We start from the raw sequence: 23,763 nt of genomic DNA on the forward strand, positions 1-23,763 counted from the left end.
GCTCCGGTACATATTTAATTGTTATACAGAGTTGTGGTTGTAAGTGTTTGATTGTGCATGTCCCTGGAAAAGGACTGTACTGGTTGCACTATGGGAAATCTGACTGATTTCATCTGCAGTTTTCTTATCATGTATCATGGTTTGTGTTTCAACTTTGAGGAGCATCAGACATTAACATACTAAACAGACTACCTGAGTATCAAGAGGTATGCTAGAAATACTGTAAACCTTGAATACAAAGATTTCTGGAAGGGAGAACTTGCTAACACTTTTATTATTCTAAGACCTGTCAAAAGGAAATAAATAATCGATACAAACCCCAGTGGTACGCTACTGTTTTTTTTTGAATTTCTGCAGTTAGGATTCAGGCAGCTGCAACTTATGAAAAGTTCAAATAATAAAGGTCAATAAAAAATAAATAATATGCTTCATTGAAAAGTTCCAGTGCTGTCTGAGAGGCAGGTTGTGTCAAACAGATTAGTCCGACAAAACTAGAAAGCTGAACAGAGTCTTCACATTGAGGCAGGTTCACGTTGCCGTACCAAGAAGTTTCAAGGCTCTGTTTCGTTTCAGGACTTCCTTCAGTGGTCCACAGCTGGATTTTTCTCCACAGGTCAATAGAATATCAAGAACTCCTTTCTCTCTTTCACCGCTGACTTGAGGCACTGCGAAGGCATCAGGTAAAGTTTAGAAATCTCTCTGGAGTTCCTCACCTCATCTCCCATAAAGTACAGACGTGGCTCCAGTTTCTTGCCTCCAGTTTGAAGGTGTGAGGTCCAGAGGTTGATTTCAGGTTTCAGTCACTGTTCCGCTAAGTTCGAGGTCTTTATTATTATCTGGGCATCCAAACAGAAGCATGTAGTAGAGCTTTTTTTTTTCTCTTTTCATCTGGTTAGCGTCTGTAGCCGGATGCTAAATGTTCAGCATGTGGCAGTTTGTTAGTGGTTAAGAGAGAATCGCAGGAACCCATCGGATGCCACATAGATTGTCCATGCTAGCCGAGCGCTTCCTCGCTGCTCTCCGTACGTCCTTGTACTTGTCGTCACAGAGCCTGGAGATGGCCTGGAGAGGAGACATGTCTTTAACTAAATGTGCACTCACAAAAGAGCCAGAATGTGATTGAGTTCATATTCATCTACCAAAGGAGGCTATTTGTAATTTTTGCTATTGCTAACGTTAGCATCAACAGCTGTTTACTTACCAATCTTGAGGAAACAATGAGTTCAGCATCAAACTCACCATGAGCTTTTGTTTAGTTTCTATTTCTGTTACTTCTTTTCTGCTACTGACGTTAGCATGCTAACCAGCTGTAGCATCCAGACTAGTTTAGAAGCCCTCTTGTAACTTTTTGTCTTATAAATGCAAAGAAGGCTTAGGCATTTGTGAAGGTAAACACATCAATGTTTGAAAAAATAGAAAACACACATCCCTAAATCTAAATGCTGGGTGCTGGACAAAATAAGTAAATGATAAGAAAAAGAAATAATGTATTATCAAGGGGGGAGTTTACGTTTAGGGCTCAAGACCCTTCCTCAGACAGTCTGAAATGTACTATCACCCCCTTGGGTGATAATAAATTATTTCTCTGGAGCTTTTGTTGGTGTGCGGACTTTTCTTTTTCTTATCAAACACATCAATGCTAACATCAGTTATGTAGCAATAGCAAAACTTAAAAATAGGTCCGACTGTGTGACCTCATTCAGTCGTTTTGTATTTTTAAAAACTTTTTCAAGTGAGACATTTCAAACACCTGTAAACTGTGGATTCAATTTTACTGGGGAATGGCATATGGGTCAAGAGAGAAAAATGGGAAGTGAAAAGAAAAGTAAGAAGACAGAGATGTGAGGGGGAAAAGTGGGTGAAGGTTGGGTGGATGTGCAGCTGAACAGGAACATCTTACCTCTAGTTTCTGGGCTTTCTCCCTGCTGAGCGGCTCCAGGGGGAAGCTGAGGTTGTTGGTCTCCGAAAGCGACCGCAGGTCAAAGTAATACTTGGCGTAGACACTGGACGGCACGTTGATGTTGAACTGCAGCAGCTCCAGGAACTGCCGCTCCAATTCATTCCTGTCAAGGGGGTTCATAAAGTTTCTGCATCAGCAGGCTTTCAAAAAATAAGACGCCTGTCCCGCCGGAGCAGATACCAAAATGTCACAAGTCTGTGCTTTTTATTTTAAGAGGCTGAGCACTGCTGAGCCTGACGAGGATTCATGTTTCGGCCATTTCATTTGCATCCACAAGAGTTCTTGGAGAAAAATAATGTTATTAAAGGGACAACGAGGAGTTTTGGAAAAGCGAAGCGTTTTCACACTACATTTATGATCCTCTGCGTGCACCGTAAAATTCTTTGACCAGCGCAAGACGGACTCATGTTTTCATTCATCAAGAATTAAAGTCAGAAGTTCAAAGACGATCACATACCGTCGTAGTTCCGACCATAAACGGCGATTTGGCGGTGTTATTCTCATGACTCGTCACAAAACCGAAGGTAAAGAAATGCTGGTCGGCTCGACCAGCATTTCCACCACCACTAATAATAACAAAATAACGATAGAGACAAAACAACATATTTATCGAAAATGGGCCCATTAACAAGTGTGGGCAGCGTAGATTCATCCACATTAACGTGAGACTTTTTTATAACCAAATAGAAACTCCTCGTTGTCCCTTTAAAGCAGAAGTTTAAGCGATCCGGTCGTTTGGCTAACTTCTTGTCAGCTGGAGTTAGCAGTCCCCGCCCTCGTCCCTACGTCACCACATTCACGCACATCCCTTGGCTGCACACACAGAGAGGACCGCCCCTTTATGCCGTTCTCTCTCCTCATTGGATAAAGGTTGTAGGATACAAGGAAAGTTTTCTCCTCAGCTTACAGCAGAGCAGAGTGACTGACAGACCCGTGTTTCAGACCAAACACTCTATATAAGTGATTGCTGTCGGAAGATAGAACTATTTACACAAATATTCCGCTTACTTTTGCTTTAAGTTAAAAAGACCTCCATTCGCCTTTGTACAAATATCTAATATTCACTCACATGTCCTCCACGGTGATGTCCTTGAGGATCTGGCAGTAGTCGACGTTCCAGACAGCCTGGTCGTCCCAGACCTTGGAGGCCAGCAGGATCGCACCGAGGACGATCCTCTTCCAGTTCCCCGGACAGATGTCGATCTCTGCGTAGGTGAGCAGCCTCTCCAGGTAGACCTGCACAGCAGCACAGACAAGGGTCACATCACTGAAAACTGGGCAAGGAAGTGGGTCATAGGACAATGATTCAAAGAGACAAAAGACATTTTTAAAAGATGAAGGTGACAAGGAACCTTTATCATCATGACCTAAGAAGTTCTCAACAAGGTGAACGGTCTAATCTGTGGAACTAATTTATGTTCCTGTGCTGCTCCATGTTGTCAGGACGTATATCATCTTCCTTTTTCCTCTATGCCATCCTACATTCATCAGTGGTCCGAGTCCCACCAACACACACGCACACATAATGCGAGTTTGGATGCACAGCTGCATCACCAATTTATCCACATCCCTGGCTTGTCTCACTGCATCAGGCTGCAATTTCCCCCCCGGGGCCTAAACAGAAACTGCCTGAACTGGACGAACGCACATGTCCTCAAAAGATTCAAACAGGAGGACGAAGGGAGCGAGGTTAAAAATCTGACCAGAGTGACGATGGCACACTCAGCCGTGAGCTGAGCGGCGCTGAACAACGTCCTGACGAACCGGTAGATCTGCTTCTGCTCTGGGTCGTGCTGGTTGTAGTCCAGCGGCACCTCGGATTTCTGAGAGGGGAGGAAAAGACGTTAGAGAGAGGAAGGGAAGATGTTCAGGGGGGAAGGAAGGAAGGAAGGAAAGAAGGAATGAAACAGGTTTGGGCAGAATGAGGAAAGAAATCTTTGGAAGCAATGGAGGGATATAAGATGATAGACAAAAAAGGACAAGTAGGAAATGAAACAATGATAAGAGGAAGCTGGGAAGAAGAGATGAGGTACAGAAAGAAGGATGAGAAAGAAAACAAGAGAGAGAAGAAAAGAAACAGAAGGGCACTGAGAGTAGATGAGGATAGGGAATTGGAAATCTCACCGATAGAGGGTGAAGCTTTTCATCAAATATGTCCAGCAGCATTCCTCCGTCTGTGTCCCTGGAGGCAGAGAAGACAGTCACAGGGTTGATTCACCTCTGGTGATGGATTCAGCATTTATCAATCACAGATTTTATCAGTCACAATCAGTTATTGAGGAGATGTCAGTGGTTCTGAAGATCATTTATAAAGTGTCAGTAAATGATTAATGAACTATTTAGATGGACAAACATGCTGAACTGATACAGACAATGATTGAGACATGATCTAATGGTCAGTGAGTGAGTTAATAGATGAACATTTACACTGAAATCCATGATTAATCCCCCTCTCCCTTGCCCTTAGGAGGTCTTTCACCTCCTACCAGGCCATTGCCTTAATAAGAATGTATTCTTAGCAATTCTTGCCTGGTAAAATAAAGGTTTACTACTACTTACTTCATTAATTCAGGGAGTTTATCAAATATCTAAATAGTTTGTTGATTTTTATTTGATATAATATGGTGATTTATAAATGCTTAATAGATCACAGATTAGTTTATTAATCAACATTATAACTGTTTATAACTCACAGACTAATTAGTATCATTGTAGGAAAGATGCTTTATAAATGATGGATGCTTAACTAATGCTTAATAGTGTCAGGTTATTAGAAGTGAGTAGTATTTTTTATTAATAAATAATAATTAATATTAATACAGGACTTGGTCAGTGTTCAAAGGGATTTTCATACACAAATAAAAAAGCAACTATAAAAAGATACCTACATAAAACAAAATTCTGCACATAGAAAAATACAAAATTGAAAATGACTTATAAGTCCTTAAATTCACATTTTCATCAGTGTTCATATCAATGCATCATTCTGTGCTTTAATCCAAAGGAGCTGAGACATTTACACAAAAACAAACAGTTTGACACAAAGACAACATGCAGACTGTGTGTTTCAGTTGTGCATCAGTTTCTGTGTTTACCACTGTTGTCATGAACTGGAAATGACTGAGAGCTCTCACCTGTTTTTTATATGGTAGTAAATTGCCAGCGCTACACTGTGAAGAGAGAAGAAGTGACCGTTTGTGACGAACGTCAGGGAAACAGGACAAGTTATTCTTCATTTATCTTTTACCGTGACGATGTGTTCTCACCATTTGATGGTGTATTTGAGGTTGGGCTGGCTCACTGTGTTGTCGTCCAGGAAGATGGTGGAACAGGAGCTGTATTTCCGCCTCAGTGTACCATGCTGTACACACACACACACACACAGTGACTGTTATTAGAGTGTACATGTTTTTTTGTCTGACCCACATAAAGCCTGCCAGGGTATCATGCACAGGGGAAATGAGAGTCAGCGACATGAGGTCTAAAAAATGTGACAGCTTATATTTTCAGCTTTCTTTGTCTACAACATGTGGTGCGTTCAAACTCACAGGACATGCGGCTTGTTTGTACTTAAAGGAGCGATTAACTGGTAAATGACATGGATTAGATATGAGGAGAAAAACAGCCACTCACATTATTGATGAAGACGCTCTTTCGTTTGTCTTGCACTGAAGAAACAACGAGAGGTTTGTCAGTAAATGTGATCGCCTCTGCATCGACACAAGAGCAGCAGAGAGACACAAACAGGAAATCCAGCAATCAACCACAAGAAAAACACATTTTACAAGGTTAATCACAACTCACACACACACAAAAAGTATTTTGTCATGAGAGCTGAGCAGGGACAGAGAGAGAAAGTAGAGTTACAGCAGAAAAAAGTGGAAAAGAAAAGATGCCGTTACACCATCACACCACTAGAGGGAGACAGAGTCACACTCACCAATCCTGTACGGCACCTCTGAAAAAAGAGGAAGCACAAATGTTATTCCACTGACAGATGAGGGATTTGAACAGAACAACACGCTTCAGATACGCTAAAACTAGTCAAAGATAGATAGATAAGAGGATGGTTGGTGTTTGTTGATTTGCTACATATTCAGGTAGAGGGTTGTTTTCCCCCTCGTTCCCTTGTTGTCAGGACCTCAGGGTCACGAGATAAATGAGACGGGTCCGGAAATTATTAACAAGGGGACGGGGAAAAAAACATTTATTTTACACAAAAAAGCTCTGAAGTTCTTCTCTCACTGTTTAACTTTTTTTTGTCAAACACTGAGGAGCTTTAAGACGACGTCATTCCTAATTAAATGATGTCAGAGGTGAACATCGGCCTGTGACTGAACAGCTCAACTTGTGATGAGGTGTCAAATGAAGCTGCTGCGCTGTGAAGGAAACACTGCAATTAAAGGATATGACACAGTGCAAAAATAAAACTGTGTGATTCAGGTGTTTCTCTTCAGCACAGTGGCACACATCAGGTGAGTATACGGGTAATATTTGCTTTAGTATCTTTAGGGGATTAACACAATTTTAAAAAATGATACTGATACATTCATTCAATCTTTTGTTTAAAAAAAAAAGCTACTCACCATCGTTCTGGGATTTGCTGAGGAATATAGTGCTGGCCCGTGGATGGTCCGACGGGTTGAACTCCATGTTCAACTCTGTGGACAAACAAAAAGTGGCATCTGTTACTTTGTGAAGTTGCAACAATGATTTTAAGGCACATTACAGATGTTGCAGAACATATAATGACCAGGTGATAAATAAAGACCATAAAAACAACATAATAACAGTAACTGACAAAACACTGAAGACTGGAGAGCAAAACATAAATAGGTAAAGATACTAAAGAAAAAAATGAGAATAGAGGAGTTGTAATTAAGAAGGATAAAACCAGAAATAAAAAAATTAGGATACTTATAGTGAAGTAAAACTGAAGACATGATGGTAAAGATGAAAGAATAAAATGCTGAAAGAGAGAGAGGATATTTGAAAGTGAATGAACAAAAATTAAAGAAGGGTATTGAAAGAAAAATAGTCCAGTGATAAACCAGTGAAAAAGCGTTGAATATTTAAATAAATAGCAAGAAAAAGAAATAGGGTTGGTAGGTGCTGTTTACACTTTCCACAGTAATGCTCATAAGGACCATCATGTTGTTGTTGCGTTTGACAATCAGCAAGAAAACAGTTCAGTTTCGCCTTGAGAAATGAGCTGATTGACATTTTAAAGATGAATATTCCTGGTTTTATTCACATTCAAGTTCAAATCTTTCTCCGTGGTGATTATCCTCTGTTGTTCCATTGTTTCCTGCTGTGTGTGGCTCTGAGCTGATTTTCTGTTGCTGTGCACTCACACAAACACATCCAGGCATGATTCATGCTCCCATCCAGAGCTAATCTGGACTGCATCATGGCCCGAGGACATGAGCCATAGACGCGTCTGTGTGTGTGTGTGTGTGTGTGTGTGCATCTTATAAAGCATGAGGGAATCGCTCTGAAAATATGTGCCTTCATTGTGCGTGTGCCAAAACGCTTTGTTCCCTTGTTTCTGTGCTTTTAACAGCAGCTACTTTCATATCAGAGGTTAATGTGAATCTCTCCTCCCTGAACGGCTGCAGCACACAAACAAAACACAGCCTTTAAAATCTGCTGCACATGAAAAGGTTGTCATATACGGTTGCATGTCCCAGTGTAAAGTTATAAATGGATGCGCAATTGTTAATAATGAACAGGAATAAGCATTAAATCAAGACGGAGCAGTATTTTGCACTAATGTCCCAAACTTTTTATCTCCACGATGAAAGCCAGAAGCGCTCTCCATCGACTGAGATATTTAAATGTAAACCCGCTCAGCCTCCGCTCTGCACTGCCCAACGCCCTGCCTGCTGCGACAGACCCAGATTAAGATCCAGTCTATTCGATTACAGCGTGGATGCTGGAGGAGCAGCGCCGCTGATCATCCGTCTCTCCGTGGAGGCAGCTGCTGCAGGGAACTGGGATGAGAATAACAACTGCTGCTTGCTAACAGAAGTGTGACAACAATCCCCATCCAGAAAAATGTTCTGGCTTTCAAACAGGCGTTTCTTTCTTCTCATCAGACCACCCTGCAGGCTCCCTCCACAGCTCCAGTAACAGAGCTGGATGCTTTAAGCAAAGCACCAAACTCACTGAAGTCATGATAATGATTTCAAAAGTTCTTGCTTTCCATCCATATTTCAGATTCTGCAGCACATCCAAATCTGTTTCCTGTCCTGCTGGTTTCAGAGACACAAACTGGACGTGTCATTAGTCCCGGCTGGAGGCCTCAGCAGCCCACCAGGCTGAACCCACTGAGCCTGGATTATTAGACTTGTGTCAGGTTAGCACCTTATGCAACAGTAATTGGCCGTATCGCTGCATCCGGGGATGATTTCAACACTTTTCGGAAAAATTAAGATCTTGAACAGTGGCTGACCTGATTCTTCAGTGTGTATGACCTCAGAGCATAAACAGAAGGGATTTCCTTCTGTTGTCCAAAGTCCAAAACCAAACTGCTGGTGCAAATTAACACAGACAGCATCACTGTGCTACAAAGGCAAAGTGCAGTATCTGTAAAAATGCCAAACTGAGAAAAACAGCTTTTTGTGTTTTTCATTGTCAGGTTTAAGCATCAAATTATGAATAACTACCAAGTCTATAATTGGTTAGATAAAGGTGGACTGAATTAAATGTATTTTGTAGTTTGTCTTTTTGACCAATTTTGGCCGTTTTATGGCAGATACTGCACTTTTGCCTTGGTTTTGATGCAGATACTGCACTTTTGCCTTGGTTTTGATGCAGATACTGCACTTTGGCTTGGTTTTACTCCAATGGAATTATAGAGTAAATTATAGGATGTAGGGAGTACAGTACTCTTTGCAGATACTGCATTTTGCCTTGGTTTCACAGTGCTTTTTTGGATGGACAGCAAAATAAAAAGCCCAATAACTCTGGAAATTTTAGCAGTACCAATATCAAATTCTACCAGATTGAAGAGAATATGCCACACTTTTGATTGGTCAAAAAAAAAAATGCAGATACTGCACTTTGCCTTTGTAGGGCAGAGCAGTCTAGTGGATCATATGTGCTGTGGTCACAAAACATACATAACAGACAAGCTGAGTGTCCTTTTAGTGTCTGAACTGAGGAAGTTTGTAATAAAAGTCTTTTATTCCTTGTGATAATGTAAAAATAGTTCAAATATACCACAATAAACTATATAAACCTGGGCAATGTGCTGGTTTCATATCTTATGTGTAAAACCCTGGTGGTTGTAAATGCTCTGTGGAGCATTACGGTCTCGAGTGATTCATTACAACATTTCTGAAATAAATCTGACGGGACCAGACCCACTACTACAGAACCACCTACTGGAACTCCCAGGGTGCACAGCAGCAGGTGTCGAGTGTTGATACGTGATATTCACCACCTCAGGTAAACTTTAAAGAAGACTCGCAGTCGGCATCTGCACAGTGAAACAGGAGAAGCCTATCAGCCGGCAAAGCTACCTGTCTGCCTTCCTGCTCTTACATAATGAATAAACAACAGGCGCACCCTTGCTCTTAGCAGCCCCATCCATAATTGCACTATGGTGTTTGCAAACTAACCTGTTATATTTTGTTTTTGCTCATGCACACACCGACAAGCAGCACACACAGGCCTGCAGCACTGTGCTGCACGTAGTCTGGATTCTGCAGCTGCCTCTTCCAAGCATCTTGCTGCGTCAGGGTCTGAACAATAAGCAGCAGCATCTGCTTAAATGTGGCCGTCTCAGCAACTCCACGCTGCTATCACTTAACAGTCTGGATACGTCACTGCTCTCCACTCCAACACCTTCAGAGGGTTGTGACATTTTCACACTGTCAAAATTGAGGCTTAGACAATAAAGAAGGATGAAGGAGAAAATGTTTCCCATTATTAAAAAAATTGGTCCTACAGGCCAAACTAAAAATAAATTCTCCCAGACAAGACTAAATCTGTCTTTTTACCTTTTTTTCATTAAGCACAACTGAATCTGCCTCAGATTAGTGTTTACATCTCAAGTCACTGGCTCTGTCCCAAATCACCCTGTGGTGCTGTCGGTCATTCATTATCAGAAACAGAAAACAGAAACCTGAAGGAAGTCTGAACTCACAATCCAAGATGGCTGCTTCGTGCAACAATAGTGAATAAAACCTCTTTACCAGCCACTTATTTATCATTTTGTGTCCACCTAAAGACACACTGTTGTGTTGCTATCATGTATTGACAACAATTACAAACATCAACAACAGCTAATAAAAGTCCAAGTCTACTTTTATGGTCCAAAGTACTTCACAACAAAACAAACATAGGCTAAAGGGTTCCAACTTAGGTATGGTAAATGGATCACACCATTATTATCCCCTGTACACCTACACTAAAAGCATCCCACAATGCAATGGAAAAGTACTGAACAACTGATGATCACTAGTGAAGCAAAGTATCCCATAATGCATTGTTTGTTTTAACATTTAAGCTATAGCGTCCGTCTTTATTAGCACTGTCTGTCTGCGTCCGTATGCCCAAATGACTTTTAAAATTCCAGCTTTTACTCTCTGGGTAACCATAACGATTATAGCAACATTTCAATTTAAATACATCTTTAGATATACTGTAGTTCTTTGTTGTGTTACAGTTATCAGGCTTCACCGACTGGGATTAGCTGCCACAAGAGCAGCTCAGCCTCTGCAAACAGTTTGACTTAACATCTACGGTGTGAATGTTCTCCCAGTGTTTTTGTTGGAGTCTGTGGTAGCATGAACCCGGACTCGCTCCCATGCCACCATGTGAACATGTTCACTGTTCAGTCATGCATGTTCCTCCTCTCCACTGGTTTCATCTTGGATAAACTCTAAAAAGGAGCTACAAGTTAAGTGGAAATCACTTTGGAAAATAATAACCTGTCAAGTATGTCACCCGCAGTGCAGGGAACTCACTTTCATCCGGAAAATGATAAAACAGTATGTATCCTTTTCATGTATATCCTGATTAATTAAACTATGGCTATTTCATTGGTGTAGTAGGGAGCTACACACATTTATAATTAATGAATATTGTGATATAAATAAATTTAGCTTATTTAATAATAATTTCATGAGCAAAGTTTTTAAAAATATATCAGGTTTTCCCTGCTGCTAGTGCTCAACATTTGCTCCGGCTTCATTATCACGTCCCTATTGGACAACAAGAGAACGTTATCTTAACCCCCATATACTGTGTCAACACACACACACACACACACACACACACACTGACCATTGGCTCCACAAGCTCCAGTGGAGCCAATGGTCAGTGTGTGTGTGTGTGTGTGTGTGTGTGTGTGCTGGGCTAAACAAACAGAAATGACCTGTACACACATGCACACTGGCCCATATTCCTGGAAGAGAAAGTTCCCTGGGAAAGCACTTACCCTAGGCCTACACACACACACACCACTACAAACATTGCCCCTGGCACTAATGCTAATATTACTCTCACTACTATGGCAGCTGCTACTAATTGCGCTGTTACCACTTTTGTCAAAGCACAAATACTGAAAGTTTAAAAGTTATAGTATGTAGGAATTACCCCCATCTAGCGGTGCGGTTACATATCGGAACGTATTCTTGATGTTGCATTCACGTGAAATGGGGCAGACGTCAGACAGACAACAGACGCTGCATGCATTTACCTGACCCACGTTTTACCGTCTTTCTCTCGTGGAGTAAAATGACATCCGGTTGGTTTGCCGACGGCCGTCTGCCTGACTGCACCTGAATGCAACACCAGTGCCTCCGTCCTCCCTCACACTACACAGTGGTGACAGTTTTAACAGGCGCTACCTGGAAACCTTTCTCCCCGAGCCGACAGCTCCGCTGAGTTTCCGTGGTTACCTACGGTCACGCTGCCACTCAACGTAAAAAATGGCGATGCAACATGGCCGCCTCGGTTCGGTGCGTCACCCACTTATGTATTTGTAACGACTTGTAACAACTCATTCTAAGGTACGAGAAAGCTTTCATTTGTATGAGGGTGTGATTCGACTTCAGTGAAATTCGTATTTATGAAAGCAATATTTGATTTTTGCTAATAAAAAGCCAAATAAGTTACATACTGGGGCTTTAAAACATAGCAAGTCAATGACATAATCAGTGGATTGCGGGGCTGGTGAGGGAGTGATATGCAGTGTGTGTCTGCAGAAGCCTCGAGTACAAAAGCATAAAACAAGAGTGTATATACTTTTTCTTCTACTTCTCCAGTCCATTATTTTTGTATATCAAGGTTAAACATACTTGAAGCGACATTTCCATCTGTTTTTATCATTTAAGACGATACACATCAGTTAAAAGCCAATTGTGTGTCATCTTTAGTTAGAGTGACGGGCGACAGCAGCGGGAGAGCTATGAAAATATTGACAAGAAACATCCATGACAAATTGCTCAAGTGCCTCGATTTCTTTTGATCTGGATAGAACAAAGTGGGATGTGACAGTAAATACAGACACATTACCCATCAGCCTGGATGTAAATACTGCATGAAAGCGCCGAAACGCTGGGCGGCCGTCCAACAACCAGGGTTTGAAACTGGCTGGGAGGGAGAATCACAAGGCCCAGTCAGCTGACGCCTCCTCGGCAGCGTCGACCTGATGGCGGTTTTGGTTTTAATGGGTTGTTTTGTGTCGAGAGACGATGCGCTGTCCTGTAAGATCGAGTCCTTGTTCATGTAAATCAGCCTTTCAAGTGTTTCCTGCCTCCGACAGCTCAAAGCTAGCACGCCTTTCTGAAGTGATAATTAGGCATGGAGTAAATTAGTCTCTCATTACTAGTCAATAAATCAAACTAGGAGCCTCTCCTGTCAATAGCCCGACCCTGAGAGGAATAATGCATGATCAGCAAAGCAAATGAAGAAAGAACAAATCACAGTATTCATTCAGGTTTCTGGACATTGATTCAGGTGTTTTTTCACTACATTTCCTCCTCTAACCTTTAATAGAGTTGTTTCCCTCTCCCTATATCGACATGTTGACCTGAGCCAGTCGCCTGTCCCTGGTGAAACACATGACTGCCACTGCTGCCGTTACAAAAATAGTTCATGAGATTTGATGTGGCTTTCCACAGTGGAAAGAAGTGTGCGTTTTGTGCCACTTCAGCAAAAACTGTGTCATGCTGTATGATTTCATTCTCGCTCGGCAAAACTTTCAAGCAGCCATTAAGGTGGAGAAATGTGAGGTGTGATTAGACGACAGTGCAGCGAGAATGAGGCTGTTTTTTGTGTGTATATTTCTGTGCATTTCAAGCATGAGGACGACATTAATCTTCTGTCTTCTCCACACCTGCTAGAAGTTGCCAAGTTTTACACCGACTCACGGTTCCTCACCTGATCACCGCTGACACCTGCTCCCTATTAAAAGTGCAATGTGTGGCTGTAGCCTTTGTCCTTTCTTCTATGTTCTGACAGATGCAGATTTGCAGATTCTGTCACAAACCTGATCTCTTAAGACTCTTATGTGCTCTACTGCCTTATCTTTGTGGACTTTTGTCTGAGCCTGAAACCACAGCGTCTTTCTTGGAAATTTGAATTTAAAATATTTTACTAAAAGTAAAACATTCACAAAAAGTTGAATTTGAAAAAAGGGAATTTGGGGATCAACAGAACTGATGCACAGCATTTCAAGTTACAGTCTACCTAATACACCACTGTGTACCAACAAATTGGCAAAGCAAAATGTCGCAGCTTTTCATACGATACACCAGCCTACAAAGTAATCATCCTTGTGAAAGCATAGAAAATCCACATGACACTGCATGGTTTTTGAAGTGACCCCACTTCAATCTTGACATTTACCAGCTCTCAGCCCAGTCCAAGTTAAATTACTTCACCAAAAAAGCCATCACAACACAGAATGTGATGTTCTCTGTTATCCAGGCCATGCACATCCAAAAAGAGCTGAATGAAGGGCAATTTCAAAACCTTTCACATCACTACTGACTGAAGATGGATGGACACCCTCATGTGTCTACACTCTTCTTGGATATGACAACTCTGGGTTCATCAAACCGACCACACCACGCTCAACTCTACAGCACCAGTTTCCTTCCATCCCTCCATACACTGTACCTAAATATAAGCCCATCAGCTGACAGTGAGCGCGACGCTTCACAGAAACAACAGTCATCTTAAGAGAGCAACACAGGGGGCTTTGTCAAAGAAAGGCAGATCATATGACGGCTTTGTCTCTCTTTCCCTCTCTCTCCGTCCATCTTCTATCTCCAGGGAGGGCAGTCATTGGCACACGGGTGTCTCTCTATGTTTCTCCTTTACCACAGTGTGTTGTATATGTCAATAAAAAGTTCACGTTTACCCTCTGGTTATTCACAAAAATCAAGGTAGGAATTGTTGTGTTTCTTTGAGAAACAATACCTGTATTGAAAGAGGAAGTTTATACCAAACAAATGCAGATTTTTTTTTCTTTTTAAAGACTAGTAAAACACAAGCCAGTTCTTTTGCTTCAATCCAAGCCATCTACGCATGTTAGCGACTTTTCTGAGTCAGCTCCCACTGTATGGACCATTCTCCTGTAAATAATGTTGAGCTAAAGTTTCAATGACCTGTTTTAACTGAGCATAATAAGTGACTTCACAGACATAAAGCAAACCCCCGAGAGCATTACGAAAGCATAAATAACTTCAACCTGGTTGCTACCTGGTGTGGTCCTCCGTCCTCAAGACTGAAACAGTTTCTTCAAGACAGATTGTCAATCACATGCAATATAAACATGACACAAATACACACAACATAACATTTCTTGCTTGGATTTTTCAAGGTTTTCCATTCCAATTCTCTTTCCAGGTTTTCCAAGACTCCTTCACTGCAAAAACTCAAATATCTTACCAAGAATATTTGTCTTATTTCTAGTCAAAATGTAATTTATAGTCAAAACAAATCTCATTACTTAAAATAAGGCTTGTTTAGACATGCAGATTTTTCTACTTATTTCAAGTGAAAATTTGTTTGGAACAAGTGAAAATTATCTAAAAACAAGTTAATTTTTTAGGTGATGAGTCTTATTTTAAGTGGAAAGAGATTAGTTTTGACTAGAAATGAGACAAGAAATACGACAAATATTCTTGGAAAGATTTTGAGTTTTTGCAGTGTTGAACCTTGTAATCTGACAGCTTGTCCAAACAAGAAATAATAATTCCCCAGTGCTCTAGATCCCCACACAACAACAAACTTTTCCCCACTTCCTGTCACTTTCCTTCCTGGTAACTGGAGAAATTCACTTTTTGGCAGCATGTTACTTGTCATATTCATGGGGCTTCATCAGGACAACATTCATTTTGACAGCATCATGGTTATAATACGTAAAATATGACAAAAACTACACTTTGGAAACAAATTGTTGAGTTAAATTGGATTACTTCATTAGGTTTCCAACCTCGTTTATACTGAATGAAATGTTTTGTTACATGCATCATGGCTCAAAAAATTTGAATTAGCACCTCACACATTAGTGAGAAATCCATTTCTTTGTTTCCTGACCTCAGGAATCCAAAGCAGTTTGCCAAAGTCCTTTTTGTTTTGTTTTGCTTTGTTTTATAGTTTGATTTTTGCTGGAAAAACAATAAATCAAAGTCGCTGAGAATGAGGACATCATGTTCCTGTTCTGTGTGACAGTCGGTGCAAGATTTTCCGTTGGGGTCATTTTTTTAATCCCTGTAAACTGAATTTGTCTTGGGTTTTAGTCTGTAAGTTCAGAAAGAACAAATCATTTGAAAAAGTCATCTTGGCCCTTGGGAAATTATGCTGAAAATTCAAATTGTCATCGCTTTGCCTCTCTGTGGACACTGTAACCAATGAATGGGTTGAATGTACATGAGCTCATACCAGATAACTGCAAAAATTAAAATGGTCTCCCACTTTGATTGTATTGTATCACTTTAACTCAAACATTGGCAACTTTTCATTGCACAAAAAAAAGAACAGTGCTCCAATCAGGAGCAGATGATGTCTCTGAAAGCAGAGCGTCACACTCTAAATTGAGGCGTTAATGCTTGGCAATCATCTGCCCCTGGAGGTTTCTCCTATCTGCTCAAACACAGCCTCACAGCTGCCTCTCCGGGCTTTTCTTTTGGGGTGGGGGAATTCTTTTTTCTGACGGTGCAGATCCTAATGAAGCCCACTAATCTCCATCATACTGTCTGTGAACTCGTAACAGAGCCAACACATTAGACACGCCTCGGTTTCAATCACCGCACCACTGAGACAGACGGCCTCTCAGCACGAGTTTTCTTTAGCCCCGTCAAGAAGCGCCGGCTCACTGTCAATCATCCGACTTTGAATCTTCTTCATGTCACTTTTTCTCCTCTGTTTGGACATCATCGGCCTCCAGACTCAGACATGCATGCATGCAATTAAACTAATGATCCATAACATTTATGCAGAAGAAGAAAAAACATCCACACCTCGCGATGCAATGACGACAATAACATGACACCAGCCTTGCCACTGAAACTGCAGCCACAATAACAGCATAACCACCACCGCTGTAATACTAAGTACTTCGGTTAATAGCATCCAGAGTGCAAGTGGCATACACCCCTCAGGTTTAGAAGAGGAAATGACATGTCTGATCAATGGGAAGAAGGTCTTTCACCATGCTGACTCCACGCAATCAAAGGAAGGCACTCATTTTGATAGTGTAGTGGAGACGGGAAGGCTTCCACCAGCCACTGTCAGTCCTAATAGTCTATTCATGTCAAATGATACGACTCTGTGCAATGGTCATGCTTTCTTTTTTACTAATAAAGATTGTAACTACATGAAAGCTAAACTAAGGCTGTCTTAAATCTTTTTTTAAAAAGACATAAGGACAGTTTCAACTGATTTTTTACGCTATAATCCTCCAAGTACACACACCAGAAAACTAATTTCACAGTGGAGCCCAGAAACTCGCGTGATCAAATGTGGGGAAAAAACAAATACAGAGCACGATCAGTGTCAGCACCTGGCTGTCCTGCTGTGGGCTTATGCAGCAAAAAAGAAAAAAAATATATTATTAAATGGGGAAATTCAGGCTTAGAAGGTATGGCTACCACATATGGTAAAGGTATGGCTTACATATTGCATAACACAAGGTACGCAACATCTGGTTGATGACGCATCCTGATCTACTCGCTCTCATTGGCCATTGCGAGTATTTCCATCAGAGCCAACAGTCTCATAAATATCAAACATTATCAATATTCACAAATGGAGATCGATCAAGTGTGTTATGTCTGTACGATTTGATGCTCTTGAAGGATTACTTTGATGAATAACTGTTGGTGAGGCCTGAATAAGGCCATGTCCCGCCTAATCATTGGCTGGTTGGCCTGCCTAATTGCAATACATCACATCTGTATACTGCAGCAACTGGACGGCTGTTGGGAGGTTTGGATTTGAGCCTCTCTCTCTGGATCTGTCTATAAAAATAAAAAAATCTAAAATAGATGAAGTTGTTTTCTGAATTTGTAGCATGGTTGTGTCGTTGCATATGTTTTCTTAAGTTGCAGTGCATTGAGCTCTTAGGGCCACCGTACTGAAACATCTGGAACAAAATGAGTAGATACTGTATATTAATACTGTAATAATCAGTGGCCTTGTAAACACATATACGGACTTTCTGATTACGGCAAACCAAATCTGAAATCATGTCAAGCTGTGATAGAGTCTGAGAAACAATTTCTGAAAAAAGAGAAGGAAAAAAAACTGGGTCTTGTACAGTTTCTGAGAAAATCCATTTATATGTAATGCCTGGCTGTTCGCTGAAAATAGGCAACCCATTTAGTAGGCACTTTCCAGTGTGAATGGGTCAATTGTAATGCATATTAGCATGTGTCAATGGAGGGGGCTGTATTCCATAGTTGCAGTTTCTTTCATACATAGGCTGAAAACAAAGACACGGCACAAAGGAGTCTGCCCTCATGAACAGGATGTTGTCTGCAGCTCCATATCTCTCTGCAAGGACACATGGGAGAAAAATGCACACATGACTTCTCCATGTGCCTGGCTGTACTGGTGGCTCATGCATTTTTCTGCAAGCCACTCAATATTAGAGATTGACAGATGACTGCGAGGCCAACAGTGATCATCCAAACGGGTGTCTAGGCCTTGTTAGTATAGTGACACCACACCAGGCTGAAAAATAAGGACTGTAAACTGTGATCTGAATTCCATGAGCTACTCAATTGATGTTATGATTGATGCCTAAAATATCATCATATCTGGAGACCTTAAACATCACTTGACATCCTCTACCACACTATGTCTGCACTGTTTTCTTTGAGAAGTCAGTTTGAGAAGTGTTTTGTTGGATCTGCAATTGTGAAAAAAAAAAGCCTAAAATAAAGCCTAAAAATCTAAAGAAAAATCAATCCCAGCATCATCTATATAACTTTATCTCTGGATTTGCTCCGTCATCATCCTCAAACTTCATAGCAGCTTAAAAAATGCTGATCTTATTTTATTTATTGACTTATCATATTTTTACCGTCGACGTTCTCCCTGTCGCTGATGTGCTGGAGGTTGCATCCCGTCTCCTCCCTGCTCAGCTCCGACTCCTGGTGGTACGACTCCAGCCTGGAGTGGGCATTTCTGCGGAGCTTGGGGCTGGCAGACACGCAGCAAGAGGTCGTGCTCCCCATCTCGCCCCCTTCGACGACCCCCGCAGCAGGAAGGCTGGAGCGCTATCAACCCCCTTAATTTCCGCTGAAAACAGGAGGACGGGAGCGCGATACGAAGCTAGGGTCACCACAGATCAGCGCCACCAGAGCGCGTAGGATGCGTCCGTGCAGCGGCGGCGGCGCCCATGGATCCTCCTGTCAGCGGAGGGAAGCTGTCACACGGGATGAAAAATGTCACTTCCACCGGCAGCAGCAGCAGCAGCAGCAGCTCATGTGTATAGTAACGGAGCGTCCTGTCGCGAACATCATCACCAATCAGGACGCATCGTGCTCCGGCGGGCGTACAGCGATGAGTGGGGTCGGTGTTGTGGCTGGCTGTCAGGGAGATAGACCAGACCCGGCAGGGAGGGAGGGCTGCCAGTCCCGAGAAAAGGTTCCGGTTCAAGTGGGTGGGAACAAATGAGAGAGCAGAAGACGGAGGGGCGGTGACACAGCTGATTCACTGATTTATTGCCAATGGATAGCCTACAGATTGTTTTTGTTTAATAACCGCTTATTTCTACACCTCCCTCGACCATATGAGGAGGGAATAATTATTTCAAAAATGATTACTCTTTATTTTCCATGTCAATTTAATTAATAAATAATCTATAGCCTACTTACTCAATCATTGCAATTCAAAAGAATGACATTTTAATCTGTATTTGTGTTTAATTTTGGAATCAAACAGATAAAGAGATACATATTTCAGCATGAGATTATGAAAGGATGCTAGATCACGTGACTTCTATATCAAGCAAGCCCAGAGGATAGTAAATGACCCCTCTCACATCCTTCACTCAGAGTTTGACCTCCTACCCTCGGGCAGACGATACAGAGTCCCTCACTGTAAACTCAACCGTTTTAAGAATTCTTTTGTTCCAACTTCCATCAAATTTCTTAGTGCTCTTACTATGGTGAATTTATGAGGTGTATGTGCTATGCTATGGGATAGGTACAACATGTGTTATGTCATGGGATATGTGCAATATGTCATGGGATATGTGCAATATGTGTTATGTTATAGGATATGTGCAATATATGTTACGTTATGGGATATGTACAATATGTGTTATGTCATGGGATATGTGCGATATGTGTTATGTTATGTGCAATATGTGATATGTTCTGGGATATGTGCAATATGTGTTATAATAATAATAATAATAATTCATTAATTTTGTATAGCGCTTTTTCAGTGACCCAAAGACGCTTTACAGATGCAGTAAAGTACAACACACACAAAAAAAAAAAAATACTTAGGGGAGGTTAAATGCTTGGGTGAAAAGGAAAGTCTTCAGTCGGGATTTGAAGAGGGGAAGTGATGGAGAGTCTCTGATGAGCTGGGGAAGGGAGTTCCAGAGGCGGGGTGCAGTCCGGGAGAAGGCGTTATGTTTTGTATCTGCTGGGTTGGTATGGCTGAGGTTGTATGGTTTTGTTGTCATTGTGGCCATCAAGGCATTTATGGTGCAGCTACAGAGTCCAAGACAAATTTATTAAATTTATTATTAAAAATGTATTATCAGACTCAGCACATGATTTAAAGTAGTCAGTTTATTCATCTTTTTTTTCTATTATGAACTGGCAAAAGATATGAGAGCAGTTTCATGGCTTCTATTTAATGTGGAAATGGGATGGATGTCAGGGGTTAAATATCATTTGGTGGGGTCGAAGAAAAGCAGATCTCAAATCTGGTTACCTTCATGGACAAAGGTTATAGGAGAAAACAAAAACATGGGGGTGAAGAAGTGTTTCAGATGAGAGGGGAAACACCTTCAAGAGCCAAAGGAAGTCCAGTTGCCTTCGATTTTAGCACCTGATGAACATGGTTCAAACATATTGGATAAGATGGAAAAAAGGCCCAGACACAAGACAAGACAAAGAAGAGAAGTCACCCTGTATCTGGTTTGTTATGTTTCCTAATGTTGCCTACTATGAACCTGCATTGTGGAGCCTCCTGAGGCCCTGGACCATCCTCAACCAGCTCAGAGAAAATTGATTTACTTTCAATGTTGCCATCTGCTGGTCAACACATAGTAATGCAATATTATCAAGTGCAAAATGAAATGTGTGAAACAGAATAACTAAACATTTACCCATGAAAAAAAAACTCTGCTGTCATCCTTCATGTTTTATTATACTTATACTATAAACACTGACCACTTTCAAATTGTTTATATTGTGGATCAGCGTTTAAATATCCTGGCAGATTGAGATTTATTTATTTTTAAACATCTTTAAGTATCACTGTTTGTACGAACACTGTCATGATCTACGTGTCAACGTGTGATCACAAACTGTAAAAATGATACAGCATTCGGTTTATGTGAGAAAGATGGAAGACAAGGAAGCGTTTGTTTTATTCATTCAGTTTTATTGATGACGTGAAACATCAGTTTGTTCACACATTGCTCTTGTTCTGTGATTTCATGAACAGTTTCACTTCATCCACCCAATCACTTTGTTTCACCTGAATCTCAGAAAATCATCAATCACCCCCTCATTGATTATTATCATCAAAGTTCAAAGTTATCTTTATTGTCCCAGTTGGGAAATTGATTTGCAGCCAGGATGTCCAAAATACATAAAAACATACAAAACCAATAAATACACATGACATTTACAGTTCGATAAAACCCTTAAAGACCTTATGTGAACAACACCATTTGATCGGACAAACATCAATGTAAATGTGATTCTAGATTTCTTTCTTCACACAATGAGAACAAGAAAATAACCCATAGCCCATGATGCAATGGAAGACACAACACAACAAGAAATGACAAGAGGTCAAAGTCCCGCCCATAATATTTGATTGACAGGTGATCTCTGTGCAGTGCAGAGACACAACAGCAATGAGCTTTTAACAACAAACATGGAGACTAAAGAAAGTGAAGAACTAAAATACAGATTTTAACCAACTGCACCTTCAATGATCTTTGTCTATTTGAATTTACACAACTCTGCTGTGACTCCAAAGTCCCAATAAAGCCCAATTCCAGCATGTAGAGGCTGAGTGAATGTGGTCTGGACTCTGTGGAGGAGAGTCATGGTTTCAGAGACGCTGTAGAAGGACAGAATACCTGCTCTGTGATCCAGGTACACTCCTACTCTGGAGGACCGAGGACCTGAGACTGGAGTGTCGAAGTTGTTGTGCAAAAACGCATAACTATTGTGGTCGCAACGTAACGCCCAAGATTTGTCATTGTGTCCAAATCTACGTTCCTTTGGATCCCCTGCTCTGCTGCTATTCTTGTATGCGACTGCTACAAAAACCCCACCTCCTTTCCACTCCACCTCCCAGTAACAACGTCCAGTCAGACTCTCTCTACTCAGAACTTCATAATATTTAAATCTGTCTGGGTGATCAGAATGAGACCGTGCTTGACTCGTTCCTGTTACTTTTCTGTTTCCCTCAGATAATAACACACCTATGTCTGCTGTGTTTGGATCCAGTGTGATTTCCTGTGAATATCTTAAGAAGTCAGCTCTGGTCCTGGGCTCTGGTGGTGACAGTGAAACATCCACTTCAGTCACTGTCAGTGAGATGTTTGTCCTTGTGTCTCTCAGAAGGTCCTGTAGTTTATCTCTGAGCTCTGACACAGCTGCTGTCACATCCTCAAAGTGTCTGAGAGGACGGATATTGATGCTGGATGAGTGTGTAGATGGACTGAGTGCTGACAGTGAGGGGTAGTTGTGTAGAAACTGGGTGTGATCCTCTGTGTGTGACAGCAGCTTCAGCTCAGCGTCTTTCCTCTTCAGCTCAGTGATCTCCTGCTCCAGCTTCTTCTCAAGCTCTTTGACTCCACTCACTTGAGTTTCCTGCTGGGATCTGATCTGCTGCTTCAGCTCAGAGCTTCTTTTCTCCACGAGACGGATCAGCTGAGTGAAGATCTTCTCACTGTCCTCCACTGCTTTATCAGCAGAGCCATTGATGGCCTCCACCTCCTGTTGAAGCACCTTCACATCTTTCTCTGTGTCCTGGATTCTCTGCTGGATTTTTTGTCGACTCAGCTCCAGCTCTCTCTGCCTCTCAGTCCTTTCTGCTGCAGCTGAGACTGTGTCGTGGCCTTTATGTTCATCCATGGAGCAGAGATAACAGATACACTTCTGATCAGTGCGGCAGAAAATCTTCATCACCTCATCATGACGAGAGCAGATGTTCTCCTGGAGCTTCTTGGAGGGCTCCACCAGCTTGTGTTTCTTGAACTGAGTTACATCATAGTGAGGCTGTAGGTGATTCTCACAATAAGAGACCAGACAAACAAGACAGGACTTGACAGCTTTGAGTTTTTTTCCAGTGCAGACATCACAAGCCACATCTTCAAGTCCTGAATAGCAGTGATCAACAGGAGCATCTTGGATTCCAGTCTTTTTCAGCTTCTCCACTAAAGCTGCTAACATGGTGTTTTTCATCAGGACAGGTCTTTGTAAGAAGTTCTTCATACACTTGGGACAGGTGTAGATTTTCTTCCCATCCTCTCCATCCCAGTGGGTTTTAATACAGTTGATGCAGTAGCTGTGTCCACAGGGAATAATCACCGGATCCTTTAGTAAATTCACACAGATGGAACAAGAGAGTTTCTCTCGCTCCAGCTGATTTCCTCGCTGCGCCATTTCACCTCCTGCAAGTCTCTGGACAGAAACAGCCTCTGTGCTCTAAAGGAAAACAAATTGCTGCTTTTGCTCTTGTTCATCTGCTGCAGCGAGTGAGAGGCATCATCTCCTGCAGTCAAGCCACCTTGTCTCCATCTGCCCTCATATTTACGGACCTGTGAAGGGGAGGGGACAAAGAAATATTGTGATGGGGTGGAGTTTATTGAGTGTTGAAGCTGAAAAAGAGGGGGGGTTCAGGTTATACTGCATTAAACAAGGAGGAGTGGTTCATGGGAGCATTATTTATAACTCAACTAACAATACTTTCACTTTCTTCAGCTCACAACAGCTGGGAAGGTTACATTATCCATTATCTTTTAAGTACAGATGAATAAAAAAAAACCTTCTCATTCTGAAGTTTTGTAATATTTGGTCTGGCACCTGACTCCTAACAAGAAGGATCAACATTTGTCTTGATTTTTTTTT

The 23,763-nt window shown here is 41.5% G+C and overlaps 2 protein-coding genes across 3 annotated transcripts in view; both read right to left on the bottom strand.

Moving 5' to 3' along the window:
* LOC146970057 (cyclin-Y-like) lies at positions 1–19,085 on the bottom strand. Of its 2 annotated transcripts, XM_085804338.1 has the most exons (11): positions 18,510–19,085; positions 6,547–6,621; positions 5,901–5,918; positions 5,594–5,628; positions 5,227–5,321; positions 5,095–5,130; positions 4,085–4,142; positions 3,664–3,783; positions 3,030–3,196; positions 1,901–2,063; positions 1–1,062 (listed from the first exon to the last, which is right to left on the bottom strand). In XM_085804338.1, the coding sequence occupies exons 1-11, from the start codon at positions 18,661–18,663 to the stop codon at positions 946–948; spliced, it is 1,038 nt and encodes a 345-aa protein (XP_085660464.1). In that variant the 5' UTR covers positions 18,664–19,085; the 3' UTR covers positions 1–945. The 2 variants fall into 2 exon arrangements, with proteins under 2 accessions (XP_085660464.1, XP_085660465.1); XM_085804339.1 differs by lacking the exon at positions 5,901–5,918 and having other exon boundaries at positions 18,510–19,035.
* A 2,393-nt stretch (positions 19,086–21,478) lies between these two features.
* LOC146970058 (tripartite motif-containing protein 16-like) overlaps positions 21,479–23,763 on the bottom strand; it is an 11,152-nt gene continuing 8,867 nt past the window's right edge. Inside the window, exon 2 of the mRNA XM_085806057.1 lies at positions 21,479–23,303. Within this exon, the coding sequence (XP_085662183.1) occupies positions 21,625–23,298 (1,674 nt within the window). The 5' untranslated portion in view covers positions 23,299–23,303 and the 3' untranslated portion in view covers positions 21,479–21,624. The remainder of the gene's footprint in view (positions 23,304–23,763) is intronic.

Source organism: Trachurus japonicus, chromosome 17 (assembly GCF_045865225.1).
Source record: "Trachurus japonicus isolate A0001 chromosome 17, Traja_1.0".
Lineage (NCBI taxonomy): Eukaryota > Metazoa > Chordata > Actinopteri > Carangiformes > Carangidae > Trachurus > Trachurus japonicus.

Coding starts and splice junctions, on each gene's coding strand:
- LOC146970057 (XM_085804338.1), bottom strand. CDS start 18,663: ATGGGGAGCACGACCTCTTGCTGCGTGTCTGCCAGCCCCAAGCTCCGC. Junction 3,784..4,084: donor AAAAGCTTCACCCTCTATCG/GTGAGATTTCCA, acceptor CTCCCCTCTCAG/AAATCCGAGGTGCCGCTGGA. Junction 1,063..1,900: donor AGAAAGCCCAGAAACTAGAG/GTAAGATGTTCC, acceptor TCTCCTCTCCAG/GCCATCTCCAGGCTCTGTGA.